Source organism: Desmodus rotundus, chromosome 3 (assembly GCF_022682495.2).
Source record: "Desmodus rotundus isolate HL8 chromosome 3, HLdesRot8A.1, whole genome shotgun sequence".
Taxonomy (NCBI): Eukaryota; Metazoa; Chordata; class Mammalia; order Chiroptera; family Phyllostomidae; genus Desmodus; species Desmodus rotundus.
Window position 1 is genome coordinate 147,163,859 of NC_071389.1, and position 27,526 is coordinate 147,191,384.

General features: G+C 41.7%; 1 protein-coding gene and 1 long non-coding RNA gene across 5 annotated transcripts; one reads left to right on the forward strand and one right to left on the reverse strand.

The window, feature by feature from the left end:
• Positions 1 to 753: 753 nt before the first annotated feature.
• On the reverse strand, positions 754 to 16,777 carry ATP23 (ATP23 metallopeptidase and ATP synthase assembly factor homolog). Of its 4 annotated transcripts, none has more exons than XM_053921241.2 (6): positions 16,488 to 16,777; positions 13,439 to 13,484; positions 12,650 to 12,731; positions 8,875 to 9,012; positions 6,439 to 6,522; positions 754 to 1,184 (listed from the first exon to the last, which is right to left on the reverse strand). In XM_053921241.2, exons 1-6 carry the CDS (start codon positions 16,666 to 16,668, stop codon positions 981 to 983), a joined length of 735 nt encoding a protein of 244 aa, XP_053777216.1. In that variant the 5' UTR covers positions 16,669 to 16,777; the 3' UTR covers positions 754 to 980. The 4 variants fall into 4 exon arrangements, with proteins under 4 accessions (XP_053777216.1, XP_053777214.1, XP_053777213.1 ...); XM_053921239.2 differs by lacking the exon at positions 16,488 to 16,777 and adding an exon at positions 15,976 to 16,293; XM_053921238.1 differs by lacking the exon at positions 6,439 to 6,522 and having other exon boundaries at positions 16,488 to 16,757.
• Positions 16,778 to 18,974: 2,197 nt separating this feature from the next.
• LOC139440800 (uncharacterized) lies at positions 18,975 to 27,165 on the forward strand. Its single transcript, XR_011651025.1, has 2 exons — positions 18,975 to 19,281; positions 25,414 to 27,165. It is a non-coding gene; the product is annotated as an uncharacterized lncRNA (long non-coding RNA).
• Positions 27,166 to 27,526: the final 361 nt, after the last annotated feature.

Here is a 27,526-nt window from a genome sequence, read left to right on the forward strand (position 1 = left end):
TTTCTGTTGTTTCCTATTCCACCCTCTTCCCAGAATCCTCAAACCACACTCTAATGTTTAATAAGTTCCTAAGTTTGAGTTATCACTTTATAATTTATATTTAATCAAATTTTAACTCAATGAAGTTAAAGTTCTTTATCTTTAAACCTTTAATTAGCCACCATACACACAGGCATTACTGTCTTTCAGTCTGGACGTGGGCCAAGAGATGTTTGCTGGGACAGCTGGGGGACAATTAACTGTTAAGGGAAACAGATAGAATGGCCATGTTTTCTGAATTCAAAACTCAGAATAGGTCTTAACAAGAGATTTAAGAACAATTATGTGAAAAATCTTATAAATATATAAAAATTAAGTTCAATTGCATTATAAATTTAATACACTGGCCTTTGCTAAAAATGTTTAAAAGGAAAGAAAAGAAATGAAAAATCTAATCAAGACCGTCCCCAGAAAGTTAAGCCACGTAGACTCCACATACATTTGAAAGAAGAGCAGGGAGCGGGAAGGCACTGATCATTGACTGAATTACTTCCAGCTGTCATTCCTTACATGTTTTGATCATAACAATGTCACAATAAATGTCCTATAAAGACTTCAGGACATTTTTCTGTACACTTAATATGAATAAATACCAACAGTGGCCACCTATCAACATCATATAACAGTACCGCTTCACAGGTTTCTTAATCAAATCTAAAAAAAATCATATGTAATAAAAACCAAAATCACAATAATAAAAAACACAAGTAAACGTAGAAAATACAAAAATGTAATTTATTTGCCTTACTTACCAAATGGTAAGCTATACAATTTTTGCCTTGGAGTTTAAGGCAGTTTCACTTTTCTGATCATATGCTAGAATCAGCATCTTTCGTTTTATCTGTATTTAATTTATTGTTCATGTCTCATACATTTGTGCATTTAAGAACCATATTTTCTCCATGATCATTGAAGCTCTGTAACATAAAATGTCATTGTCTTTATATATTTGAATAATATCGATCACGGTTTTGAAAGTCTCTGTGAGCATATTTTGCGTAAGTCTTGTTATGTGGGATCCTTCCAAAAGGTTCATGGTCATTGAAACAAGATTCAAAAACCTCGTCAACGGCCTTTTCAGCTACTTCTTTGCTGATATTTCTAACAGCCAGGATAGAAAGGATGGCTCTGTCTCTCACACAAGTCTAAGAGGAAAAAAAGTATGTGCCTTTAATTTTATATGAAAATTTAATCATGAAATAATAACATTTCATACAGTGTCTGAACCATAATCAAAACTCAGTTTCCTATTATTTTATTCAGTCATTCCAAAGAAGAAACATAACTCTTAAATTATGGAACATACTTAGCTCGACCTAAAATTATTTAGATATAAATAAGACCTCCTCCAATTTTCTCATCCTTTCCAATAATATCAGCAGATGTCGTTCTCTGAAGTTCTTTGCAGTGATTGCCAAACAATACCTACCAATTTGCAAAATCATAGAAAAGTGGATAAATAAGGTTCTGGTTGAAGTTTTAATAAAATTTAAATAAATTTAAAATATGCAGCCTTGGCTGGTATGGCTCAGTGGATTCAGTGCCTGCCTGTGAACCAAAGGTCACCAGTTCAATTCGTAGTCAGGGCACATGCCTGGGTTGGAGGTCAAGTCAGGTCCCCAGAAGGGGGCGTGCAAGAGGCAACCACACATCGATGTTTCTCTGTCTCTCTTTCTCCCTCCCTTCCCCTCTGTCTAAAATAAATAAATAAAATCTTTTTAAAAATCACAGATTTTTTTTAAAGAATATGCTTTACTTATGCAACTCTTTTCCTTAGCAGTTGACCGATGCTAGGTAATTTTTCCTTCAAGAGAAGCACTATTCCCTGCAGGCAATAGGAAACCACACATATGTACACATCTTCATTTTTCAGGGAAAAAAATCAAACTTTTTGTTTCTGAGTGTTCTTTGCATGGGTGTTAAAGTTTTCTTCCTAAGAAAATAATTTACCTAATGTGACGTAGTAACTGACTAGAACTTCTCAGTATTCTACATATTTTAAGAAACTTAAGGTCCTGCCATTCCAAGTCTTGGACAGCTTTTACTCAATGTATTTCTCCACAGGCCCAAACTACAACTCAAAAGAATGGCATTGAACGTTGTCCTGAAAAGCAACCAAAGTGGCTCTGATGGCTGTGCATCCCGTCGATCATTGATTTTCTCTGCGTGTTCCCAGTCGCACTTCAGCCTGGTCAGCATGCCCAACTGCAGATGCTCCCTGAGAGTGGAATATACAACAGTGCTTCTCAAACTCAATTACACCAAGCACTAATTTTAAAATAACCCCTAGGGATGAAGGACTAAGGAGAGGAAGAATGGTATGCAGCCACAAATGCAATTGCCCGAAAAACAGGAAATCTCAGCCCTCCACGGAAAATAAATGCTGGTAAAAATTTGTCTCCTGGAGCCATAAGGAGACACAAGTATATATAGATCACAATTCAGATTCACTTCTTTCTAGATATAATAAATTCCTGTTAAAAGTGTGCAATTTTACAATGCTATTGTGGTTGATGTTTATATCTCTTGGTACAAAAGCAAGACTCCATTCCTGAAGACTCTTCTCCTTCAGTTAGGCTCCCACTACCTCCACATGTTCACTATCCTTTTGCTCATTCTGTTTGTTTTTTTGCTACTGCTACCCAAGGTAAAGAGAGAGAGAGAGAGAGAGACTTTATCAAAGACTCTGGACCCTAGATCACATGTTTTAACCACATTATCCTCTTCTCGGGGTGTGCCAATGTGCATCCTACTGCTACCCTTCCCGCTGAGAGTCAGAGCATACAGCCCACTCAAACGCAGCCCAAGCTGAATTCACCACAGCAGCAGGGACTCAAGGGCACGGAAGACACGGGGCACACAGCACCTCGGTGCCACATCGCTGAGCTGACTTAGCCCAGGCTGAATGCATAACAGCCTTGCCTGAGTCATCACCCTCTCCAGGCAGCAGGCTTCTCCTCGAGCTCCCATTCACTAAGTTCACAATTTCCCTTAGCAATTCACTGTGACTTTCTACCCTCCACTCCAGAGTTCAGTTACTCTCTTCTCCAGAGAACAAGGGCCTTTCTGTTGCTGTTCCAAGCCTACCCTTTCGGCGTCTGCTTGAAACTGCTATCCTGATGCCCATGACCCTCACAAATTGGCCCGGCAAGCTCTTCCCCTAGAAAATCTCTGACCAGCCTTTCTCCTAAGTGTGGACACAGAGCTCCTTAGGCGCCGTGGGCAGAACTGCTCACATTCACTGTCAGTCCATCAGTTCTATACTCTGCCCCCGCTATCTATCTGTGGCAGACAGATGTCAGACGTGATAGCAAAGCTTTCCAACAGGATTACCTTGTCTATAGTTTTCTTTTCGGTTTTGGTTACTGGCTTTGTTTAGTTTTGTTTACAAAATCTCTCTCAACTCAGTTCATCGTGACCACATCTGTGCCAACCCAAAACTTTGCTATGACATCCACAGCCACAACCTGTGCTGCAATGCAGTCTCTTCGGAAAGGGATTACTTTTTAGTCTTGAGAACACTGTGATAGTTTTAAAATGCAAGTCCCAGACTGCTAGGGTAAAAGTAAGACAGGCTGTGGTCTCACTTCCATTCCTTATCTACCCCCAACCAAAAGTATCCCAGAACAAGATCATAACAGTTCTTTTCACTATTAAAATCTCTCTGTCACACAGCTTGCCCATAATTATAAAACAGAACTAAATTCTATCTGGCTCGCCTCCACATACAACCACATCAAAATTACAACTAAATTATAGAACCACCATCGCTCAGAATCATCAAAATCAAGTTCAATGGAAATCTGACAACTACAGAAATAAAGAAACCACATCCATCCAGACAGCTGGGAGGAGAAGAGACACAGAACAGGCTGGTCTCAGATTCATGTGTGATGGATAAAAATTAAGGAGGGAAATCTTGGAAGTGAGGAGTCCCAACCCCAAACCAGGGCCCCCAGCTCAGGGTTCCAGAGCCAGGAAGGTTAAGTCCCCATAACTCTGGCTGCAAAAACCAGCAGGGATTGAATCAGTGGAAGAAACAGCTAAGGTCCCAAGCAATCCCTCTTACACAATCCACACATGGTCTTACTCAGATTCACCCCCTCTGAGCTCCAGCACCAGGGTAGCAGCTTGAAAGGCAGCAGTGGCACACAGGAACTGAGGGGTCTGGCATCAAGGCAAAAGCTGAGGGGCAGCTTTCTCCCAGACAGAAAGGCAGGCAGAGGCCATTGTCCCTTTTCTGAACCCTCCCCGCACAGAGCCACAGAGCTGGAAGTCCAATGCATTTCTGAGATTCCATCAAACTGGCTAACACTGTTTGCCCCACCTTGGAGAACCCCTGACATTCCAACCCACCTTATAGCTGTTACCAGTGGCTTTTCCATATGAATGGCTGGTCTTGGCTCAGGCTGCACAACTTCCTGAATCCTTTCAAACAAACAACTGCCCCTGTACCTCTTGTTAAGTGGCCCCAGGCATGGTGTTAGCAGCAGCCAGCCTAGGTTCACAGCTTGGCTTCACCTGAGAATCTCCTAGCCCAGCACAGTAGCAGCCATCTCAAATTGCTCTACAGCTCAGGCAGAGTGACGCTAGGCAAAACACAGATGGGGGCTGACCTTGACCTGCATCACTGGGGAAACCCCAGGACCTATACACCCAGTGGACAGCTACGGACCACGTTGGAGCACCACCACCCTGTCCCTGCATAGCTGATCCTCCATGGAGGGCAGAGGTTGGTGCTAAGTGGTCACAGCCAGTCCTTGCAGCTGACTGACCTGGGTAAATACCTCCCATTGACCTGACAACAGCAACCAAGGCTCAACTATAAGAGGAGGGTGCACTCAGTCCACATGTAGGACACACCTCAAGTACTCAGCTTGAATGATAGAAGAGGCTGTGCCACTGGACCCTACAGGACACCTACTACATTAGGCCACACTACCAAGACAGAGTCAAAGCAGCTCTACCTCATACATAAAAGCAAACACAGGGAGGCTGCCAAAACAAGGAAACAAAGGAACACGGCCCAAGTGAAAGAACAGATCACAACTGAAGAAAAAGAGCTAAATGAAATGGAAATAAGCAATCTATCAGATCCAGAGTTCAAAACACAGGTTATAAGGATGCTCAAGGAACTTAGTGAGGACCAACAGCATAAAAATACCCAGTCAGAAATGAAGGAGACACTAATTGAAATAAAGAACAAATTTACAAGGAAACAACAGTAGAGTGGATGAAGCCAAGAATCAAATCAATGATTTGGAACATAAGCAACCAAAAAACAACCAATCAGAACAAGAAGAAAAATAATCCAAAAAAACAAGGATAGTGTGAGAAGTCTGTGGGAGAGCTTTAAGTGTTACAACATTTGCATCATAGGGGAGCCAGAAGGAGGAGAGAAAAAGCAAGAAATTGGAAATCTACTTGAAAAAATAATGAAAGAAAACTTCCCTAATTTGGTGAAGGAAATAGACATGCAAGTCCAGGATGCACAGAGAATCCCAAACAAGATGGACACAAAGAGGCCCACCCCTAGACACATCATAATTAAAATGCCAAAGGTTAAAGAGAAAGAGAAAATCTTAAAAGTCGCAAGAAAAAAGCAGTTAGTTACCTACAGGGGAGGTCTCATAAGACTCTCAGCTGATTTCTCAAAAGAAACTGCAGGCTAGAAGGGATTGGCAAGACATATTCAAAGTCATGAAAATCAGGGACCTACAGCCATGACAGCTGTACCCAGCGAAGCTGTCATTTAGAATCGAAGGGCCCATAAAGAGCTTCCCAGACAAGAAAAAACTAAAGGAGTTCGTTCATTATCACCAAACCATTATTACATAAAATGTTAAAGGGACTTATTTAAGAAAAGGAAGATCAAAACTATGAACAATAAAATGGCAAAAATACATATCTATCAATAATTGAATCTAAAAGACAAACTAAGCAAACAAGAACAGAGACACCATCATGGACACAGAAAGCATTGTGATGGTTGTCAGATGGGAGGTGGGTGTGGTGGGAGGGTGCTGTCAAGAAGTGAGAGGATTAAGAAGTACAGATAGGTAGTTACAGAATAGCCATGGGGATGTAAAGTACAGTATAGGAAATGAAGTAGCCAAAGAACTTATACACTTGACCCATGGACATGAACAATGGTGTGGGGACTGCCAGAGGGATTGGGGGGTGCTGGGTGGAAGGGGATAGGGGGAAAAATTGAGACAACTGTAATAGTATAATCAATAAAATATAATTTAAAAAATAACAAAAACATAAAAAATAATTTGTTCTTTTCATATGAGTAGTTCTTTCAAATTTCAAATACTAAATGTACTTCTCATTTCTTTATTCATTATTTCCACTCTTAACACTCTTGAAGGTAAGTGATTGCATGTAAGTTTTTACCTGATGGTGTTGTTTTAGTCCAAAGTGCAACCTGAATATTTCATTTACAAGAGAGCAGTCTCCACTCAGGTTAGCAGCCCGAACCTACCACAAAGACAGAAGGCAAGGGAAAGGAAAGTAAGTGCTCACACTCTATAATTTTATATCCACCAATTTTTTTAATGTAAAAGATTATAAAATTAGTATGTCCTTCTGAGATCAGAGTAACCATAAGACTTTTTTTTAAAGAATTTTTTTAACTCTACTGCCTCCCACGAGAGCAGATATCCATGAGTTGCATCAGACAGTGCCAAAGGCACTGGGCTGGGAGTGCCTGACAACCTGAATAGGACAGATTTTTTAATTTACTACATTTTTTAAGTAAAAAGCAGCTTTAATAGATGAAAAAATCTTGGGACCACCCACATAGATTCTACAGCTAACCTGACCACATTTTTACTAATTCACTGCAAACAGAATGACTCACTTCGTATTACTTCACAATAACGTGGCCTTATTCCTCTGAAGAGCTCAAGGCACGTACACACTTTAGCTAACAGGCATTAAACCTCATAACACCCAAGAGAGAGACCTGTTTAAAAACTCAGAATTCAGTCTACTCTCTAAATAATATGAATTAGAATTACACATAGTGAGGTCACTTATTAATTTCAAGGGAAAGAGAAAATAATCTAAGTTATAAAGTATAAGCTTTAAATTTATATGAGTTTCTTTAACTTCTGAGCACATTGCACTCTTTGACTAATGAAATGCAAGTACGAAATAATTAGGTCTCTCTAGGAGCATATTTTTTTTTAATTTTTATTGTTATTCAATTACAGTTGTATGCCTTTTCTCCCCATCCCTCCACCCCACCCCAGCTGAACCCACCTCCCTCCCCCACCTCAACCCTCCCCCTTGATTTTGTCCATGTGTCCTTTATAGTAGTTTCTAGGAGCATATTTATATTTATATTCTTAAGAGCAATCCAAAATGCTCAATAACAAATATCTTTTTATGTTGTATTTTTAGACTAAATGTTTGTGGGGGTGTCCAACTTCTTGGTATCTCTGGGCCACACTGGAAGAAGAAGAGTTGTGTTGGGCCACACATTGAATATACAAACACTAACAAAAACTGATGAGCAAAAAAAAGTTTTAAGTAAATTTATGATTTTGTGTTGGGCCACATTGTTAGCCATTCTGGGACACATGCAGCCTGCAGACCACTGGTCGGACACCCCTGCTAGAGCGAAAAAGGAGCTTTACCTACAGAGGGCAGTACAGAAAACCAGGTAAGAACCTGGTTGTACTCCTGCCTCTCCCACTTACTGACCTATTCAATCTAAACAAATGCCTCACTTTCCACAGATATAAAATAAGGATAACAGCAGTCACTTCCAAGGGTTGTTGTGAAGATTACACAAGAATCCACAAACACTTTCTGTGCTAACAGTGCTCTCGCAAACATGGTGAACATTCCTAAAACCCACCAGACTTCCTGTAAGAAGTGTGGCAAGCATCTATCCCACAAAGTAGCAGTAGAGAAGGCAAGGGCTCTCTGTATGTGCAGGGACAGCGGCACTATGACAGGAAGCAGAGTGGCTATGGTGGGCAGACTAAGCCAATTTTCCATAAAAAGGCTAAAACTACAAAGAAGATTGTGCTGAGGCTTGAATGCATTAAGCCCAACTGCACATGCAAGAGAATGCTGGCTATTAAGAGATGCAAGCATTTTGAACTGGGAGGAGAAAGGGCCATGTAACCCAGTTCTCAGCTTCATACTTTATCTTATTATGAAGACAAATCTTGGGGGATATGTTCACTTAAAAAAAATCCACAAGCAGAACAGTGCCACACAGCCCTCAGCGAAAGTTAACTATCCTTATTTTTTTATATTATTTATTCTGTAAGAAACAGTTTATTATTATAATTAAAGTTAATCATCACTGTCATTAGGATTTAAAGATTAAATTTAATGTAATTCTAAAAAAATAATTAAAATGTCTCTTATTGCCCTGGCTGGGTGGCTTAGTTGGTTGGAGCATCATCCTATACACCAAAAGGTTGTGAGTTCAACCCCTGGTGAGGGCAGATACCTAGGCCGTGGGTTCGATCCCCAGGAAGAGTACATATGGGAAACAACCGATCAACCTTTCTCTCTCACATCGATGTTTCTCTCCCCCACCCCTCTCTCTCCCTTCCTCTCTCTCTAAAATCAATAAACATATCCTCAGTATGGGTTAATAAATAATAATAATGATAAATAGATAAAATATCTCTTGTATCTCAAAAATTGTATGCAATAATTAGAAACAGAAATTCAGGACTAAAATGGAACTATGACAGTAAGAAAAAGAATACATTTAAATAGTAATTTAGACTTGAATAAATTGTTCAAGCACAGTGTTCTGCAAGAACAGAAACAAAAAACAGCATCTTCTACAATAAAACTCACCTCCGAGCAGGCCAAGTGTCTGACGTTGGTGAACCAGTCGACGTGAGCACGACAATGGTCAAATGCATGAATGAGTTCGTGGGTGACCACTCTGTTCATATGGGCCTGATTGCGGATATTATTCTGGCACAAAACAATCTAGGAGGCACCAAAATAAGGGAAGTTTGGTTACATCTAAAATCTACTCCCATTTCATGGATTCTACCCTTTCTCTTACATGAGAGGGACTTACCTGCTTGTATTTCCTCTACCCACTTTCCTCCACTGACCCCACACCTACCTATCCATCAAGGCCCGGTCTCAACTACATGCTCCAGTAAGCCTTCCCAGTGACTAAGTTGCCCCTTCTCTTCTCTCTGGACTATCCTAGCACTTAGATTAAGGGCACTAATTCACGTCCCGTCCTCATTGGACTATCAGTGTGTCTTGAACTCCAAGGCACTGCATTTAGAGCATGGACTTCGGAGCGAAGCAGGCAGATTCAAATTCTAGCCCCATTCCTCACTAATTCGGTGACCTGGGACAAGTTTCTTAATCTCCCTGTGCCTCAGTTTCCTCAACTATAAAAAAGGAGGTAATTATTGTACCTACCTCAGAGAACTGTGAGAATTAAATGAGAATATATGTGAAATGCCTCTTACCAAGTTTTTGAATGAACAATGAATCAACAATAAATGACCACTACTGTCCCGCTCTGCTAGAATTGCCAGGAAAAGTCCTCAGAAAGACCTTCAGAAAGAAGTGCAAGAAACCAACAGCCCACTGAGCAGGACCCTCTCAAGAATAATAAAGACGTGAGGGATCCTCATAATAACAGTTACAATTTAGTGTGTACTTCCTATGTGCCGGCACTGGGGTATATTAGTATACCAGATATTTCATATATCCATTCAACATCCACTTACTCAAATAATACTTATTGAGAGCTACTATATTTATAATCTACTGAGATAAAAATTAATCAATATTTACCAAAATGCTTAAATACACGCAATGACAGACGCCATGAAGCAAACCCCAGGCTGTCAAAAGTACTTACAATGAGAATGCCTGATCTGGTCTAGAGGGTTGAGAAAGGCTTCTCTGCAGAAGGAATGTTTAAACTGGGATTTGATGGATGAATGGGAGTTAAATTTGAGGAGTGGGAAGGGAGCACACCAGACAGAGAGAACAACCTATGCAAAGGGTCTGGGGACGGTTGAAGGAACAGTGTTTGAGAAGCTGAAAGCAAGCCCCCATTGCTGAAGCCCTGGAGGGGAGCCTGAGGGGGTAGGCATGAGATGAGACTGGTAAGGCCAGCAGTGGCCAAACAACTGATTGCCTTGTCCTTACCCTGAGAGCAATGGGAAGTCACTGAAAGGCAGGAGTGAAACGGGGGGGGGGGGGGGTGCTTTCATTTTATTTTGGTTTTATCTTTTGATTGTAGTTGGAAAATAAGCAGAAGATAACCAAAACTGGATGCAGAGAGACTAGCTGAAGGCTAACGAAGTATTCTGAACAAGAGGTAATGATACTGAGCTAGGATAATGGGAGCCAAAATGGTTTCTAGGAGGTAAATTAGATAAGATTTAGTTATGGGTAGAATATGGGAAGGGAATCAGAGGTATCAAGAATGATCCCTAATTTCTGGTTTGTGTAGGATGGATAGTAGTACCATTCACTGAAATATGCAAAACGAAAAGACCAGGTCGGGTGGGGTAAGGGATGGTAAAAATCATCAATTTGGACTTGGACAGTCAGGTCTGAGGTACCTGTAAGACACCCAAGTGAGGGCATTAAGTGAGCACTGGGATGCATGGGTGTGGAGTTCAAAAGAGAGCTCTGAGCTAGGAAAATAAATGAGTTCCCCTTCGCAGACTACAGAGCAAAAAAAAAGAGGATCTAACATCAAGGACTAAGGGGATTCAACATTTAAGAGCTGACAGAGAAAAGTGAGTTAGCAAAAGAGCAACCAGAAGATCGCTATGGGAAGACACCATGGGAAGGAAAGTGGTTGGCGTTGCCTGCTAAGTCGAATGTACGCGTAACATATGACCCGGCAATTCCACTCCCAGGCATATACCTTGGAGTAACTTTTGCACGTGTGCACTAGGAGAAAAGTTTAAAAATATTCACAGCAGCGTTGTCCACAATAACGAAGGTGGAAAGAACCAATGTTAGATAGGGTAAACTGCAGTACAGACACACGATGGAATACTACCCACAGTGAAACAAATTTAACCAGAGCTATACACAATAACACGGAAGAATCTCAACGTTGAGCAAAAGAAATGTTACAGAATATTATATACCACATGATTTTGTAAAACTACAAATTATTACCTATAACTCAAAGTATTCCATGAATAAACCTTAAGAGCAGGCAACTAAATAACACACTATTGGGTTATATACATAGATGGTAAAGTAATTCAGAAAGCAGAGAATGACGGTCACAAAAGTCAGAATAGGGAAGGAGAGGTCCTGTGGTCCCAGAGGGGCACAAGGCTTCCAAGCCCTGGCAATGCTCTCGTTCTCACATCTGGGTGGCAGCGCCCAGGTGTTCACTCTTTATTATGATCAACAGTGTGCATACAGATTTTTGACCCTCTGTATGAAAGTGATACTTCACAATTCAAATTTTAATTTTAAAAAATCAAAAAGAGAGTACTCACTGTGTTCAAAACTGCTGAGAAGTAACATGAGGGTTCAACATGTCCAATTTAACTCCAAGGTTGAGGCATGGGTGGGGGCACGGGTGGAGAGGGGCAGTGAACTTACCAAAACCCACTTTGAGAGCTGAAGGTGTTGTGATTACTAATTTACAAACAGGAAACTGAGAATAAGGCAAAAACTTGCCCAAGCCCCACAGCTAATGAGCAGGGGAACTAGGATTTGAACTCAAGTCTATCTGACTCCAAAGCCCAGATCCCTCACCCCTGTGCTATACTGCTTTTTCCCATGATTACTGTGAAACAGCTATAAATAACCAAAATACATACAAAATTCCCCATCAGGAAACAATTAAGTGCAGTTAGATGTCCGTTATATTCAAAGAAACAGTTATAACACCTTCATCTACCCTCATCACATGACATAATCTACCACCTCCGAGATTCTCTCAAAACCCTCTAATGATGTAAAACTAATAACAACATGTACTGAATGCTACTATGCTTACTATGATAAGCACTCTACAAATCTCTCATTTAATTCTCCTAACCATTCTATGAGACATATACAATCATTACCCATATTTTAGAGATGAGAAATCTCACTCCACTAATCAAAAATTTTCAAAGGTATATATCACTTCACACCATGTAAAAGTGAAACTCTCTACCTTAGCATTCAAAGCCTCCCACCACATGGCTTACCCTTCTTTCCAATCCTATTTCCCCTATTCCCCACGCATTCCTGTCCTCCAGTAAATGAGACAACATGCCATTCCCCAAATATACCTGGTTCTTTCCCAGCATGCCACCTTTGCTCGAGCTTCCCTGTTTGGGGGACAGTCTTTGCCTTCCTTGCCCTGAAGAGGCTTTTTATCCTCTGGCTGAATCTGTTGGCATCTCTCAGTCAATCACATCACTGCCCCATTGTGGCACCCATGCCCACCTGTGTTCATCTTTTATCTCCCCTGTGAAGGCGGAAGTTCCTTAAGGGCAAGAACCATGACTAATTCATGTTTTCCATCCCACGCAGAGTCTACCTAACAGAATCCCCTGCACGCACAAGGTCCTCAGCAGACATTAGGAGAACTGGAGGAAAGAAAACAACTTGGCAAAAAGCCTACCTGAGACACTGAAGCATCAAAACCTCCACTGACATTTCCAATACAATCTTCACAGGAAAAGTGTCTTTCTCTGTTAACAGCACTAAAAGGCAAGAGTGGATTAGAGACAACGTACAGAAGCGGTGTGCATGCGCACACAGGGAAGCAGCCCGGCTCAGGAGACCCGCACGTCAAACCCCCTCCACCACAAACACAGAAGAAACACTGGGAAAGCAACTTAAAACCTTCCGGACTCAGTTTTTTCACCTGTAAAATAAGAAAATTGTCTCTAAAGTCTATCCTAGTTTAAATCCTATGAACTCTATGATTGCATAAAGCATTTGGTCAACTATTAAAGCATTTGGTCAACTAATTAAAACCATGGTGGAAATATGATGGAGTTCCTGCTGTTGGGCCAGAATGGTAAGTGGACCTCAGAAGTCACTTCCTCCAATCTCCTCAAAGCTAAACAACCGCTGGGCAGTTCCTACATAATAGGCTGAGGCTTCTTCTCCATTAAGGACAATGCTGAGGCTGGCAGAGTGGAAAAGCCAGTTTAGTAATTACGTTCAGAAAGACTGTCAGTATTGTCTTTACTAAACAACCAAGGTGAAAGGTTGAGCCAGAGACTCAGAGTTAGAGCAGATGTCTGAGAAGAATAAGGCTGGTCTGCAGAGAAGCAGCCAATCACTACCACCTACCACGTGCGAAAGGCTTTGTGGCCTGAAGTGAAATATAAGTAGTTCCACTTCTGGGGGCGTTATTTTTAGCAGCCAGAATATAGAGCAGCCTTCAAAAAGATTTACTTACCAACCTGAGTGTTTCATGGCATCAAGTAGAAGTTTGACATATGGATCTAAAAAAGATAGTGATTCAATTACAAATGCTAATTGAAAAAAAAATGGCCAATTAAATCATCCAAATAGCAGTATATTATCAAAAAGCAATTCACAAATCTTATAAAGTAATACTGTATTAAAATTGATTAAAAAGAAAAGACAAGCTTAAATTAACATGAAAGCAAGTCTTTAATGAAATGAAACACTGATACAAACACCTAGATGGTTACTACCAAACATCTTAGACAATACCAAGTATGTTTCTCACAGACCATTTTTACTTAAATGATCAAAGACTGAGGGAACGTGGGCCGTCTCCATAGAAACAAACAGCAGCACAGTGCCCAATTTAGAGGAAGGCAGTCAGTAGCCCCATGCTGTCTACCCTGGTCAGACCACACTGGTAACACAGTGTCCCATTCTGAGTTCCACACTCTACACGGGACCTGCCCACTGAAGCTCTTCCACGAGGCAGAGCAATTAGAATGGTACAGGACTACGTTCAGTAAGTAGCAAGAAAGAATTTGTAGATTTGGAAAAAAGAAAGACTTAACTAGTAGCTTCACAATAGCTTCAAGTATTTGAAGGGATGACCATGTGGAAATAGATTCAGTCAATATTTCTTAAGAGGGCAGACCAAAGACCAAAGGGTAGAAGTTACATGAGGCAGATTTCAACTCAGTATGAGGAAGGATTTTCCCAACAATTAGAGTTTTTGATACAATGACCAGTAGCCTCAAAGAACAGATAACCTGTTCCAGAAGAGGTCCGTCTATACAGGCTCTGGGCACAGTGGTTTTCCCGTGGTGCGGGGGGAGGGCGGGCCTGGGGCCCTCCCACTTCTAAAAGTCTGTGAGCCTATGACAATGAGAGGAAGGTACAATGAACCCAAATGCCTCTAATAACTTTTCGCATAGGTGTCTCGTCTGAGAGTATAAATGCACAACAAATTATAAGGCATAAGCAAAAAAATAGAAATAGAAATCAAGGTTACTTTAGTGTTGAAAGCAAAAACAGGAGTAAAAGAAAAGTAGTAACTAGGATGATAAAGTTAGGTTATGTTACTGCTTTACTGACCTGTCTCCTCATAAGTGTTAACAGTAAAATAATTATTATTAATGATAAGTATTATTTAGTGTATATCAGGTGTCTGGCACCATATCAAGTACATTATTACTCAAGCAACTAGGGGACTTTTACAGAGTTGAAATAGGTTCAAAAATCTATAGTCCTCCTCTTACTGGAAAAAAAAAAATTGCAGGGAGCACAGTGGTTTTTGTACTTCAAAAAGGACCTGCAGTATTTTAGAATCAATGTGCTTTGAAGAAAAAGAAAAGGTCTCCCATGAGGCGTGGTTTCTCCCGTCACCCCAGCCTCAGGTGCAGAATTTCAAAGCTGCCGGCTGATGCTTCAACACCACGGTTTTCCCAGTCGTCCTCCCCGGAAGGTTGAGGCCTGTTAATTCCTCCTGGGACTCATATTCAGCACCTCACATCCTATCTCAACTTTTTCCTTCACTGCTAGGCTCTTACTGCAAGAACGGCTACCCTTTACTCAGCTCCCGATATGCTGACACTTTACATTCATAAAATCTATTCCTCAAAACTCTGAAAGATGTATTTTTAACTAACCTCTCCCCCCTCACCTTTGTTTTTTGCAGATAGGAATAGAGGGGATCTGAGAGGTAAATCGCTCTAACAGGGAGAGGGAGCAGAATTTGAACGAATGTCTAACTGTGCATCCCATGTTCTTCCCACTGTTTGCCACTGAAACATCTTAAAGGCAGGGACGATCTTTACTCATCTCGGTATTTTTCTCACACCAAACCTAGGAGGTATTCAATGCACATTGTAAATACAATGCCATCATTCCCTCTACTTCCCTTCTTCCTCCCACCTCCCTTGATTCTCTACATGCAGGTAATCTCAAGAAAGTCGGAAAATCTGTGGGTGGTTGAGTTGTTGTTTTGTTTTGTTTTTAATTGATTTTAGAGAGAGGAAGGGGGAGAAAGAGTGACAGACAGACATCGATTTGTTGTTTCACTTCTTTAGGCATTCATTGGTTCTTACTTTTTTAATTTTTATTGTTATTCAATTACAGTTGTCTGCATTTTCTCCCCACATTGGTTGATTCTTGTAGGTGCCCTGACCAGGGATCTAACCCGCAATCTTGGCCTACCAGGAGGATGCTCTAACCCACCAAGCTAAACCGGCCACGGCCGGGTTGTTGATTTTTGAACTGTGACTGGCCAACGATGAAAGAGTAACCTTGCTTCACTTTTGAGTTCTAAATGCGTCTGAAATGTGTCTGGGAAGTCTGTGTCGATGTAAAAAAGTCAAGAAATCTCTAGTGCAACAACCCTGGGAAGACAGAAATGGGTGGGCAGGTAGTTGTGCCCTTACTGAACCCACAGCAGTGGCTCTTGACCCTTTGGAGGTTTGGGCCTCTTGAGGATAGGATGAAGCTAAAAACTCTCTATCCAAAAAACTGCACTTCATGCAAACGCACTCGATTCCACAGGCCATTTCGGGGGTTCTGCACTCTGAAGCCCATCCATGTATGAAGGCTAAGGCCCCCTTCCAACGAAGAGCGGGTTTGTGAAATTGTCGTTTTCCACTGCGACAGTAAGTGTGTCTTCATCAGCGTGGACTCTTCGACACCCTGCTCCTCCGAGACGCTAACGTTCCCGCCGCACACCTCGCGCCAGACGTCCGACTGTCTGCCAGACCGGCGAGGGGGGCAGGAAGGGGCAGGCTCCTGGCCCCGCTCCCCGGCACTGCGCAGCCAGGGGTGGCGCTGAAAGGGGCCCCTTCCCGCCCGGAGACCGAGGCCCACCCACCGCCCCCCGCGCCCCAGGCTGGCGAGTCTGCCCCCTCTCTGCCTGCGCCCGGGTGCTAAACCTGGCCCGTGCCGCACGGGGCACTACACCCGGGCCCCCCGCGAAAGTGGCGCCCAGGCCCGTCCCTGCCCGCCGAGTCTCGGCGTCACCCGCCGACCCCGGCCTCGGGAGCAGCTCCTACTTGTCTGCAGAGTCTTCAGAAGCATGAGCTGGCAGCTCTGGTCGTTAGCGAAGAAGCTGGAGAGGAAGCCGCGCTGCGGCTCCCCCTGAGCCAGCCGCTCGGGGAAGGCTTGGCACGCGCCGTGTGGCCGCCGCTCTCCCGCCGCGGGGCCCGGCCCGCGCCCGTCCGGAGCCCCCGCCATGCCATTCGCGGACCCCGCCGCTGCTTCCTCCGGGGGTGAGCCGAGGAAAGGCAGCCACCCTCTCGCCAAGTCCACAGCCAGGCCCTCCGTCCCCGCCGCCGACCGGACGCGGCGCGGGGCAGGGCCGAAGAGGTCGGGCCCCCGGGGCTCCTCAGCCCAGCGACGCTGGGCGGGGCGAAAGGCGTGGGGAGGGGCGGGGCGAACGGTGAGGGGCGGGGCAGGCGGCGAGGGGCGGGGCGATAGGCGTCGGGGGAGTCTGGCGCGGGCGGGCGGGAAGTGCAGGGGTGGGAGTCTGCGCTGGCAGACTGTACGGTGGGTGCTGGGGACTTCGCCGCGTCCCCTCACGGTTTTTGCCGGGTCCGTGAGCGTCGCAGCCCCGCCTCCGCGTGGACTCCTCCTACCCAGTATTGGCTACTGAGTCTCCTCCCTTTGAGGGTTTCTGTCGTCCTCCTCCTCTCCGTCGTTTCCACCGGCAGGCGACTGCAGTCTGTGTCCCACCTCTCCCCTGACGCCCCGAGCCATACTGAAAGCAGTATTTTTCAGAAGCGTTTGAAAGCTACAATTATAACGACTGGACACATCCAAATCCTCATACTTTAGGATGCAGCAACTTTTTTTCTGCTTCTGCTGGACTCACTCACCCGACTACTTCCTTGACCCTTCAAATCTGATAACGACACAACCTGGTTACTTCCACTGCCAAGCCACAACTCACGCTCCTTCCCTCAGTCCTTATCCAGATCCTGATCACACCTACCAGCTCCGCGGGGCACTCCCGGATACCCTAACCAAAACTAGTCTCTCCTGACCTCCCAATGTGCAAAGTACTTCGTGCTTGTCACGGCCTTCGTCACACCTCTCGGGGTTTAACTTTTTTGAGCTTCTCTTTTAACACTAAATTATTCAGTTCAGCTCACACATTTATTTATTCAGCACCTACTACGATGAGTCAGGTATGGTGACAGAGACAGAATAAGAGAATTGCTGAGGTTGAAGAGGATCACATGGTGCATGTAAGAAATGTATCTAAATAATAACGGCAGTGAGTGCCTTTATGTGTCACAGATGCTTACTGTCTAAATTGGATGGCATGTTAGGATTATTCATTCATTTGAAATACTATGAAAATGTGAACACCCATTACAAGTTAGTGTGTTTAGTATGGAAAACTCAAGGAAGGCTGGGGAGAGAGGGTGTCGCCTGAAATGAATCATTGCCTATAAACATTGGAAGTACTATTTGAAATATTATTCACCTACAAGAATAAGCAAAGAAATGCAAATTAAAAGATGACCTTTTTCCCTACCAAATTAGCAAGCATGTTTTCAGTACTCATTCTGAAGGCAACAAAAACCTAGAATAAATTTATGCCAAAATACGATCATTAGTTGTCTAGGTGTTCATATATTTTTATTTTATGCTTCTGAATTTCCCAGTACTCTACAGTAAGTGTGCATTACCTTTATGACCAGAAAAAAAAATAAACTTTTAAAAACTGAGTAGGCTTCGGATGCCATGTGTGTGACTTCTCCTCTTACAGTACGAAGACTTAGGGGTGAAATGGGAAGGCATTAGGGGATAGATAGAGAAATGCAAATCCAAATGACTAAGTTAAAAGAGAAAAATACCACAAAGACGTGAAAGCATGGGCAAAGATTGAGCTCCAAAGATTTTCATTTCCGGATTGCAGCACTAATTAAAAGCAAAAAGGATAAAAAGTTTAAGTGTCCAACAAGAATTACAATGTAATACATGTAGCCATGTTGTTTAAGTGTCTTTTCTCAATTAAATGTGTTTATAAAAGTTTCTTAAAGTTACAAAACAGCATATACAATGTGATTCCTTTTTGAAATTTTATTATAAACATAAAAAGGTCTGGAAGACTGCTCCAAAGTGTTCACCATGGTTGTTTCTGATAGGTAAAATTTGAGTGTTTTGGTTGTTTGTGCTTGCCTTCATTTTTTTGAGCAAAAATTTTTTGCTTTTTATAGGAAGTTGTTTAAAGTTGTAAAAATATATCAGAGCAAGAAATGACATTGCAAATAATCTTAAAGTGCTTTACACCTTCCAGCTTTTTAATAGCTAATATCTAATCCATTTAATGAGTCCAACAAAAATTCGGCTTTCCTGTCATTTCGAATGTTGAGGGGAAAAAACAGTCCCCGCGGCCCCGCGCAGAAACGCACCCGAGCCCGTCAGTCCGCAAGGCTAGGAATGACAGGATCTACCTCCGGGGGAGTCAGCCCCCCGACCCCGGAAGTGAATGGAAGGGGCGCGCAGCATGCTGGGAAGAGTTATGGAAACGGCTCTGGGCGTCCGCTGACTGTTACCAGGGCAACCAAGACCATTGAAGATTCTGTGAGGTTTGGAGCGGTTAGCAGGATAGGCTGAAGTGCTCCGAGGCTATCTGGGACGAGTGAAGAGGACAGGAGGGCCCTTTGAAGAGGCAACGGCGCTAATGGGAGGTTATCCAGTAGTGTCCCGCGGGAACGCCTGCCCAGGGGTCTGGGTCACGCCCTCTCGCACCACTCGGAGCCTTGCAGGGAGGTGAAGTGCGTGGCCCGTTAGCTTCTTACCGTCACTTCTCTAGTTTTCTGCCTCCTTTCAGAAAATGTAAATTGAGAATTTCTAATTTACATTGTAACGTGGTCTAATGTCAAAGTAAATTATTCTTGCTTTTAAAATTGTGAGAAAAAAAATGTAAACTCACTATTTAACCGCCCAGAAGTAACTTAAATTTTTCATGTGTTATCAGGTTCTTTTCTCTGCATAACTATTTTTTGCATGCTTAAGTTTATTTGGGGAAAATCATTTTGTAGCCTGCTTTTTCACATATATATATTTATATGATATAATTCTGATATTGAAGTCTTAGCAACAAAGAAGGCATTGAAGATATTAATGTAAAGCTGTAGTGAGTTGAAGAGATGGAAACGAAGTGAGTGCACCATGCGAAGACAATTCTTTCAAAAAGTTTGGTTGTAAAAGAAAAGGGAAATGTCAGTAGCCAGAGGAGAATGGCAAGTGAAATAAAAGACTCAAAGCTTTTCTTTAAGGAGAAGAGACTTGGTGATGTTTATTAGTGCAAGGAAAAAAAAAAAACTGGTAGTCAGAGGTTACAGTTCAATAACTGAATGAATTCCTGAAGAAATAGGAGATGAGATGCATAAATCAAGTACACAAATTAGCTTTGATAGGAGACAGAACTGAGAAGGAGGATGTCAAGGTGGGTATGGATATTAACAATTTAAAAACTTACAAATTGGCAAAAGAGTAACAAAAACATATCAAAAGGTACATATAAATGTGGCCAATAAATAGGTATCTTCAGCCACATTAGTGATAAATATAAGTGGCATATTCAATGCCTATTAAGATGGCAATGATTAGAAAGAAAATAGTAAGTGTTGGACTAGGGTTTTAGTGAAACAGGCATTGCAGATGGGAATAGAAATTGGCACATCTTCCTTCTCCCTCAGGCATTTTAGAACTATGTATCAAAATCCTTAAAATGCCTATGTACTATGACTCATGTACATAGTACATAAAATGCCTATGTACTAGGACTCAGCAAGTATCCTTCTAGGAAATTCTCAAGAGGAAACAGTCATTGGCTTTGAACTGGGTGGAGTTCAATTCAACATGTCCACCAACAAAAGCTAGGTTAGACGTAGACAACACAGTTGCAGATAAGAGAAGTTCACTCTTATCAGTTTAAGGGCACCCTCAGGTTTTCTAGGAAGGGAATGTGATTGGCTATGTTGATTCACAATCAGTGGGATGCTTTGAACCACTGAAAATGATGTAGAATATTTAAATAAGGAAAGATGATGTAAAATGCATTGTTAAGACAGAGAAATGGGTTATGAAAGCAGCAGTGTGTAGTTTCTTACCAGATAGTATTTTTGTTTGTTTTTTAGCTATTCTGCTTTTTACTTACCTGTATCCTACATGATAAATATATATTGTAAGAACAAATAAAGCGTTGCTCTCTTAAAGAGGTGAATGAGTCTGTAAGTGGGGAAGGGAAGTTGGAGAAGTGCTCTCCTGATGGCTTTGAAGTAGATGATGGCTCTCTGCGGATTCAGAGATCAAAAAATAATAATAATAAGGTGCTTTTAGCAAGTTTTAAGAACTATTTTTAATATATTTTATAGATGTATATTATTTATTGATACTCAACCTCTCTCACAAAAGATTTGGTGTGCTCAGAAAAAGATACACACTCTAATAGAAGAAAAAGATTGGAAGAGAAAATAGACACAAACGGTAATTGAAAAGCAAAACAAAGGCGGGGTAAGTTAATACCCAAAAAAATTATGCCAAAAGGTCCTGTGTGCTAGAGGGGTAACACCACAAATTAGGCTCGAGCTTCTTAGCAACTAAAGCAGAGGGAAAACATAGTTTTAAGTTTCACATGGTCTGTAAGGTTACTATTTTTAATTTGCTTAAGAGAAGTATAGTTTTGGTACACAAGCCTGAGGGGGGAAAAAAACCTCCCAAGGTCCTCATAAGGGAATAATATGAGATTCAGCCGTTAGTATGGTATTCTGGTTTTTATAGAATTTAGGGACATCTCAGAAAGGTTACATATACATTCATTAACTCGGTAATTATAAGCTCTTATTCTTGTTAAGTAATGTGAAAAATATACACACAGGTGAGACTAAGTCCCTGCCTCATCTATTGTGGAAAAATAACTATAATATATAATAGTGCATTTATAATATGTGATGAATGACTAGTAAGATGACTAATTAGTATGATGAATATTAAAATAACTAATGTGAATAACTATAAATCAAGGCAGGAGCCCTCGCTGGTGTGGCTCAGTGGATTGAGCGCTGGCCTGCAAACCAAAGGGTCTCCAGTTCGATTCCCAGTCAGGGCACATGCCTAGGTTGCAGGCCAGGTCCCCAGTGGGGGGCACACCAGAGGCAACCACACATTGATGTTTCCCTCTCTTTCTCTCCCCCTCCCCCTCTGTCTAAAAATAAATAAAATTTTAAAAATTAACGTTTTAATTTTTTTAATTTTCTTTTTTTATCTGATTTTTGTCATTTACTACCCAAAATATCCTGATACAGGTATACCTCATTAAATCAACATTATTTCTGTTTCTTCTATGACTTATTTTAAATTTGTTACTCTGGTTCTCATTAAATTTATCCACAAATTTAGTATAATCCCAATCTTAGGCCCAATAGTATTTTAAGAGCTTTTTGTTGTTGTTTTCTTGCTTTGGAACTAAGCAGAACTACTCCAAACTTCACTCTGAGAAAAAAATTAAAATACCAATAAATAGGAGGGAAGTTTATAAAAGCAAACTGTATAGTCGGATATCAAAGCATATTATAAAGCAAGAGTAATACACACAGGGTGGTAAGGGAATAGGAGTAAACAGTCACGGGGTAGAATTCAAGCCTGAGTATATACAGGAGTATTTGCCATATTTAATACATGGCCAATCAAAAAGATTAATTCAATAAAGTATGTATGGACAATGAACTAGATTTGGGATAGGAAACTAGATCTTTGCCTTATTCACCATCCCAGAATAAATTCCAAATGGACTTGTGATTTAACATGTAAAAATTGAAGCCAGAGTCTCAAGAGATACTGGATGGTATATGATTGGTCCAGTCTGTAGCAATGTCTGATAAATTTTTAATATCAATACCTTTTGACAAAGCTTCTTTTTTTAATTAAATTTATTGGGGTGACATTGGTTAATAAAATTATATAGGTTTCAAGTGTACAATTACATCATCTCTATATTGTATTGTATTGTGTGCCTACCACCGAGGTCAAATCTTCTTCCAATTGGCACAGCTTTTCAATTCTAGTATTTATCTCATAGGAACACAAAATATATGTATAAAGGTAAATATGGGTAAACCCCGGCTGGGTGACTCAGTTGGTTAGAGCATCATCCCGTGCACCAAAAGGTTGTGGGTTCAATTCCCAGTTAGGGCACATACCTAGGTTGTAGGTTCCTTCCCTGGCCCAGGAGCATTTGGGAGGCAACCAATTGATGTTTCTCTCCCACATCAATGTGTGTGTGTGTGTGTGTGTGTGTGTCTCTCTCTCTCTTTCTCTCTTTCTCTCTCCCTCTCTCCCCCCCTTCTCTGCCTCCTCCTCCTCCTCCCTTTCACCCTCCTCCTCCTTCTCTGTCCTCTCGTTCTTCTCTTCCTCTCGCTAAGCATATCCTCGGTGAGGATTAAAAAATAAACACAGGTGATATCACATTGAAACATGAAAAACAGTATACACATGTGGGATATGATACGGAATATCTATACTGTGCATTCTCAGAGGGGCACTGTAACAAGCAAGGAGGTGAAAATTGGTTCTTGGGGGGAGGGACCAAAAAACTGATTTTTTATATATAAAGCACAAATATGCATAAAGTACATAAATAGATACACTGTATATATGTGGTTTTGAAATTTCAGGGGGAAATGGTTATAAATGTCTAAAACATCTTCTTCAGAGAACAATAATGGGGAAAGACTGAGAAAAACTGATCTATACAATTCGATACCATGCAACTCAAAAAGACAGAGGTAGATGTAGGTGTATTGGCAAAATAGGATGTCCAAGGTGCATGCAATTTTAGAAAAACAAAAAGTATATTACTTATATATATATTTCTATAGAAATATAAACTATTGACTGTTTATCTATGGGGTTAAAATTATAAGAAATAGCCTACATTAAGTATAATGTTCACATTTTATAGCAGCATTTTAATAATAAAAAATATGCTGTAAGAATAAAACAATATTGGAATAGTTTCATAGTTTTGTGGTGAGAAAGGACTTTTTTTTAATTCTCACCCAAGGATATGTTTACTGATTTTAGAGAGCGAGGAAGGGAGAGAAACACTGATGTGAGAGAGAAACTGATTGATTGGCTCCCCTGTGCACCCCACTGGGAATCAAACCCGAAACCTGGTATGTGCCCTGACCAGGAATGGAACCCACAAACTTTTGGTGTACAGGACAACATTCCAGCCAAGACACCCGGCCAGGGCAAGCAGGGACTTTTTAAACATGACCCCAAAGCCCAAAACTATTAAAGTTTAAGTTACATAAAATTAAAAAGTACTGCATGAGGGGGAAAAACCACACACACACATACACCATAATTGAAGTTGAAGCAATAACCCAAGAGAATATTTGCAACAAATATGACAAAAGGTACATGTCATTAATATGCAAAGAGCAATTATTACATGTCAATAAAAGGTTCAACATCTAAACAGATAAACCTGGTAAAGAAGATGAACAAGCAAATTACACACACTACAAATGGCTAATAATCATACAAAAATACGTTTATTATTGCTAGCTAAGAAATACAAATAATTTGAACACTGAGATAACACGTTTTCATTTGATTAGCAAAGCTAATTAACAAAGGCTGGTGTTGGCTTAGATATGATGGAGTACTGTAAGAGTATAAATAGGTTCAACCTGCCCTGGCTGCTGTTGCTCAGTGGATTGAGCGCTGGCCTGTGAACCAAAGGGTCACCGGTTTGATTTCCAGTTGGGACACATGCCTGGGTTGCAGGCCAGGTCCCCGGTAAGGGCCGCACAAGGGACAACCACACATTGATGTTTCTCTCCCACTCTTTCTCCCTCCCTTCCCCACTCTAAAAATAAATGAAATATTTTTTTAAACAGTTAAAAAAATAGGTTCAACCATTCTTATGTACAGTTTAGCAACACATATCAAAATGTTAAATATACATACCTTTGAATCAGCCATGATACAAATCAGAAAAGATACATATGCAAGAATGTTATTTACAATATTAAAGATTGGATGCCCAGGCCTGTGTGGCTCAGTTGGTTGCTGTACACCGAAAGGTTGAAAGTTTGATTCCCGGTCAGGGCATGTGTGGGAGGCAACCAGTCAGTGTTTATCTTACTCCCCTTCTCTTTCTCCTCCCCCTTCCTCCCTCTCTCAAATCAATAAACTTTTTTTTTCACTTTTTTTTTAAATTTTTATTGTTATTCAATTACAGTTGTATGCCTTTTCTTCCCATCCCTCCACCCCAATAAACATATTTTTAAAAATTAAAAAATATATGGAAACAACTTAAAGGCTTATAAATAGCCCTGGCTGGTGTGGCTCAGTGGTTGAGTGCCAGCCTGTGAACCGAAAGGTCGCCAGTTCAATTCCCAGTCAGGGCACATGCTGTGTTGCAGGCCGGGTCCCCAGTTGAAGGCACGCAAGATGCAAATGATGAATGTATCTCTCACACGTCGATGTTTCTCTCCCTCTCCTTCTTCCACCCTTCCCCTCCGTCTAAAAATAAATACATAAAATCTTTTTTTAAAAAGGCTTATAAATAAGAGATTAAATATACATTTGAGTGAAAAGAGCTTCTTGCAAAACAAGTTCATTGTGATTTTATTTATATAAATTATGGGTACTAATTTACATAAATTAGTAATAGAAATCTCTGGTGGCATTTCAAGTGAGTTTCAAGTTTATGCAGAAGTGAGACAATCATGAAGCCCTGTGTACCCCCACTCAGCTTTCATCTCGTACCCAATCTCGTTTCATCTATATTCCCACCCACCTCCTACTGAACGCTCATTTTTGAAGCAAATCCAAGATATCTTATCACGGAAGTCCATAGAGCTATAAGCTCTCCTTGTGTCCATGGTTTTCATTTTGTGGATTTGGAACCATGTGGACTTTCCATTTTGTTTTGTGTTTGTGTTTTGGCAGCTGTGCTTTGGAACAACGTGGCTGAGAATCTGGAAAAAGAATGCTGCGCGCTCAGAACTTGTAGTCAGTCTGGCTGTCGCCCGCCAGCAACCTTATGCCCTGAGGTAACCATCAAATGTATATCCACCCCTGTTACTAGCAGTGTCTCAAAGACTGACTATTATGTTTATCTCCCTTAGTTTCATTCACATAGTTTCATCCTAGAAGAAAATAACTTTCCACTTTTGAGAACTGGCACAAGGAAAAAGGAAAAACTAAACCTGTGCGTATGAGACTAAATGTTACCGCAGGTGTGCGAGAAGACAGCAGACATTAGAGGTCTCTTGGGTCTGACTAAATGCACGCTGCAAATCCCTAGAAACTCGAGGATGCTGAGGGAATAGAGGGCACGAGCCTTCGACCCTCACTTAGTTCTTACCACGCTCAGAGCCCCAGGCAGGAAAACACGGATCCGTCAAGGGCAAAGATGGTGTAAGCAGCCACAAGGCACAGCTCCTCTTTGAGGGAGTCAGGCAGTCACCACTGTCTTCCTCTTTCCCCCTTTTCAAAGCCCACTCACCCGGTGGGCTGTCAAGAAAGGGCCTCCAGCCATCGACCTAAAAAGCCACTCTACTAACTCCGGCGCTTCATCTGGCATACCCTTTATGCCACACCTCCAGCGTCTTTCCTTTCCTCTCTCACCCTTCTCCCCTCCTTCCCTTGGCTGCTTCATCAACCACACACCACTTCACCAACCCCTCACTGGTACTTCCACAGGCCCCCCTGGTCCTCTCCTTCCCCAGCCTGACGGAGCCTACGTAGCAGACAGCAGTCCCCTGGCACCCACGCTTTTCCTCTCAGAGGTTACAGGTTCCTGTGGTCAACCACAGTCTGAAAATATTAAATGGAAAGTTCCAGAAATAAACAGTTCATAAGTTTTAAGTTGCACACCATACTGAGTAGCGTGATGAAACCTCCTGCCATCCTGCTCCACCCCACCTGGGATGTGAGTCTTCCTTTTGGCCAACAAACCGCCCCGTCGGCCACTTAGCAGCCTTCTGGGTTATCAGCTCGACTGTTGTGGCATCGAAGTGCTTGTCTTCAGGTAGCCCCTACTTTACTTAATAGTGCGAGATTCACATAACTCTCGCTGCAGTATGTTGTTGTGATTGTTTTATTTTGGTGTTTGTTACTGTTAACCTCTTACTATGCTAATTTATAAATTAAACTGTATCGTGTGTATGCTGGTTTCGGGCACCCACTGGGGGTCTTAGAACACATCCCCCACAGATAAGTGGGAGTTCTACCGACTGTGTCAGAAACAACACAGGCTCTGGTCTAGGAAAGGGTAAGTTTGACGCTTGGCTCTGCACTAATGAGCTTTATGATCCTGGACATACTGCAGGTCTCAGTTTCCTCGCCGGTACATGGGGACAATGAGATCTGCTGTGCAGAGCTGTGGAAAGATTAATAACGACGCTTTTGGTGTCTGACGCGTCAGTAACTCAGTCGGTGACTGGTAGCGGCGGTGGCAATAGGAAGGAAGAAAGAACCAAAGCTTCCTGCATAAAATCCCCATGCGAGAAAGGCCAAAAAATCTCTACTCTTTATTTTCTTTCCACCTTCTAATCTTCTAATCTGTGCTTCCTCACTTTAAAAAGTAAATGATTTTTAAAATCTTTTCCAACACTAAAATTTGATCTTTAATGACAAAAACTGAAGTAAACTGATGTATATATTAAAGGCCTATTATGTGCAGAGAAGATCACATAAGGTTAAGTTAAAATCTCCTGAAAAATATCTTTAGATTGTCATTATTTTCCTTCCTTCACACAATATTCCCAATGGTATCACCGCATATACAATCAAAAGGAGCAGCAAGTGACAATCACTATTCTAAAAAGTGTTTTGGCATCTGAGGCTCTTTCCATATGTATTTATATGTATGAATTAAGTAATGTTTATGCCTCAAAAATTTGACTCTAACGCTTCATTATTTTCTAAGCCTGTGCTGTCTGATATGAACACCACTAGCCGTGTGTGGCTACTCGGCACTGAAATGTGCCAGTCGGAGCTGGCACGTGCTGGGAGTGTGAACTGCACGCTGGACCTCGAAGCCTTACGTTGGAAAAAA

Bases quoted from the DNA above. Each gene is read 5' to 3' on its own strand.
- ATP23 (XM_053921241.2), bottom strand. From the start codon at position 16,668: ATGGCGGGGGCTCCGGACGGGCGCGGGCCGGGCCCCGCGGCGGGAGAG. The intron at 13,485-16,487 runs GTAGGAGCTGCT...TATCTTTTTTAG, and splicing joins TCTGAAGACTCTGCAGACAA to ATCCATATGTCAAACTTCTA. The intron at 6,523-8,874 runs GTGAGTTTTATT...TCTTTGTGGTAG, and splicing joins GACACTTGGCCTGCTCGGAG to GTTCGGGCTGCTAACCTGAG.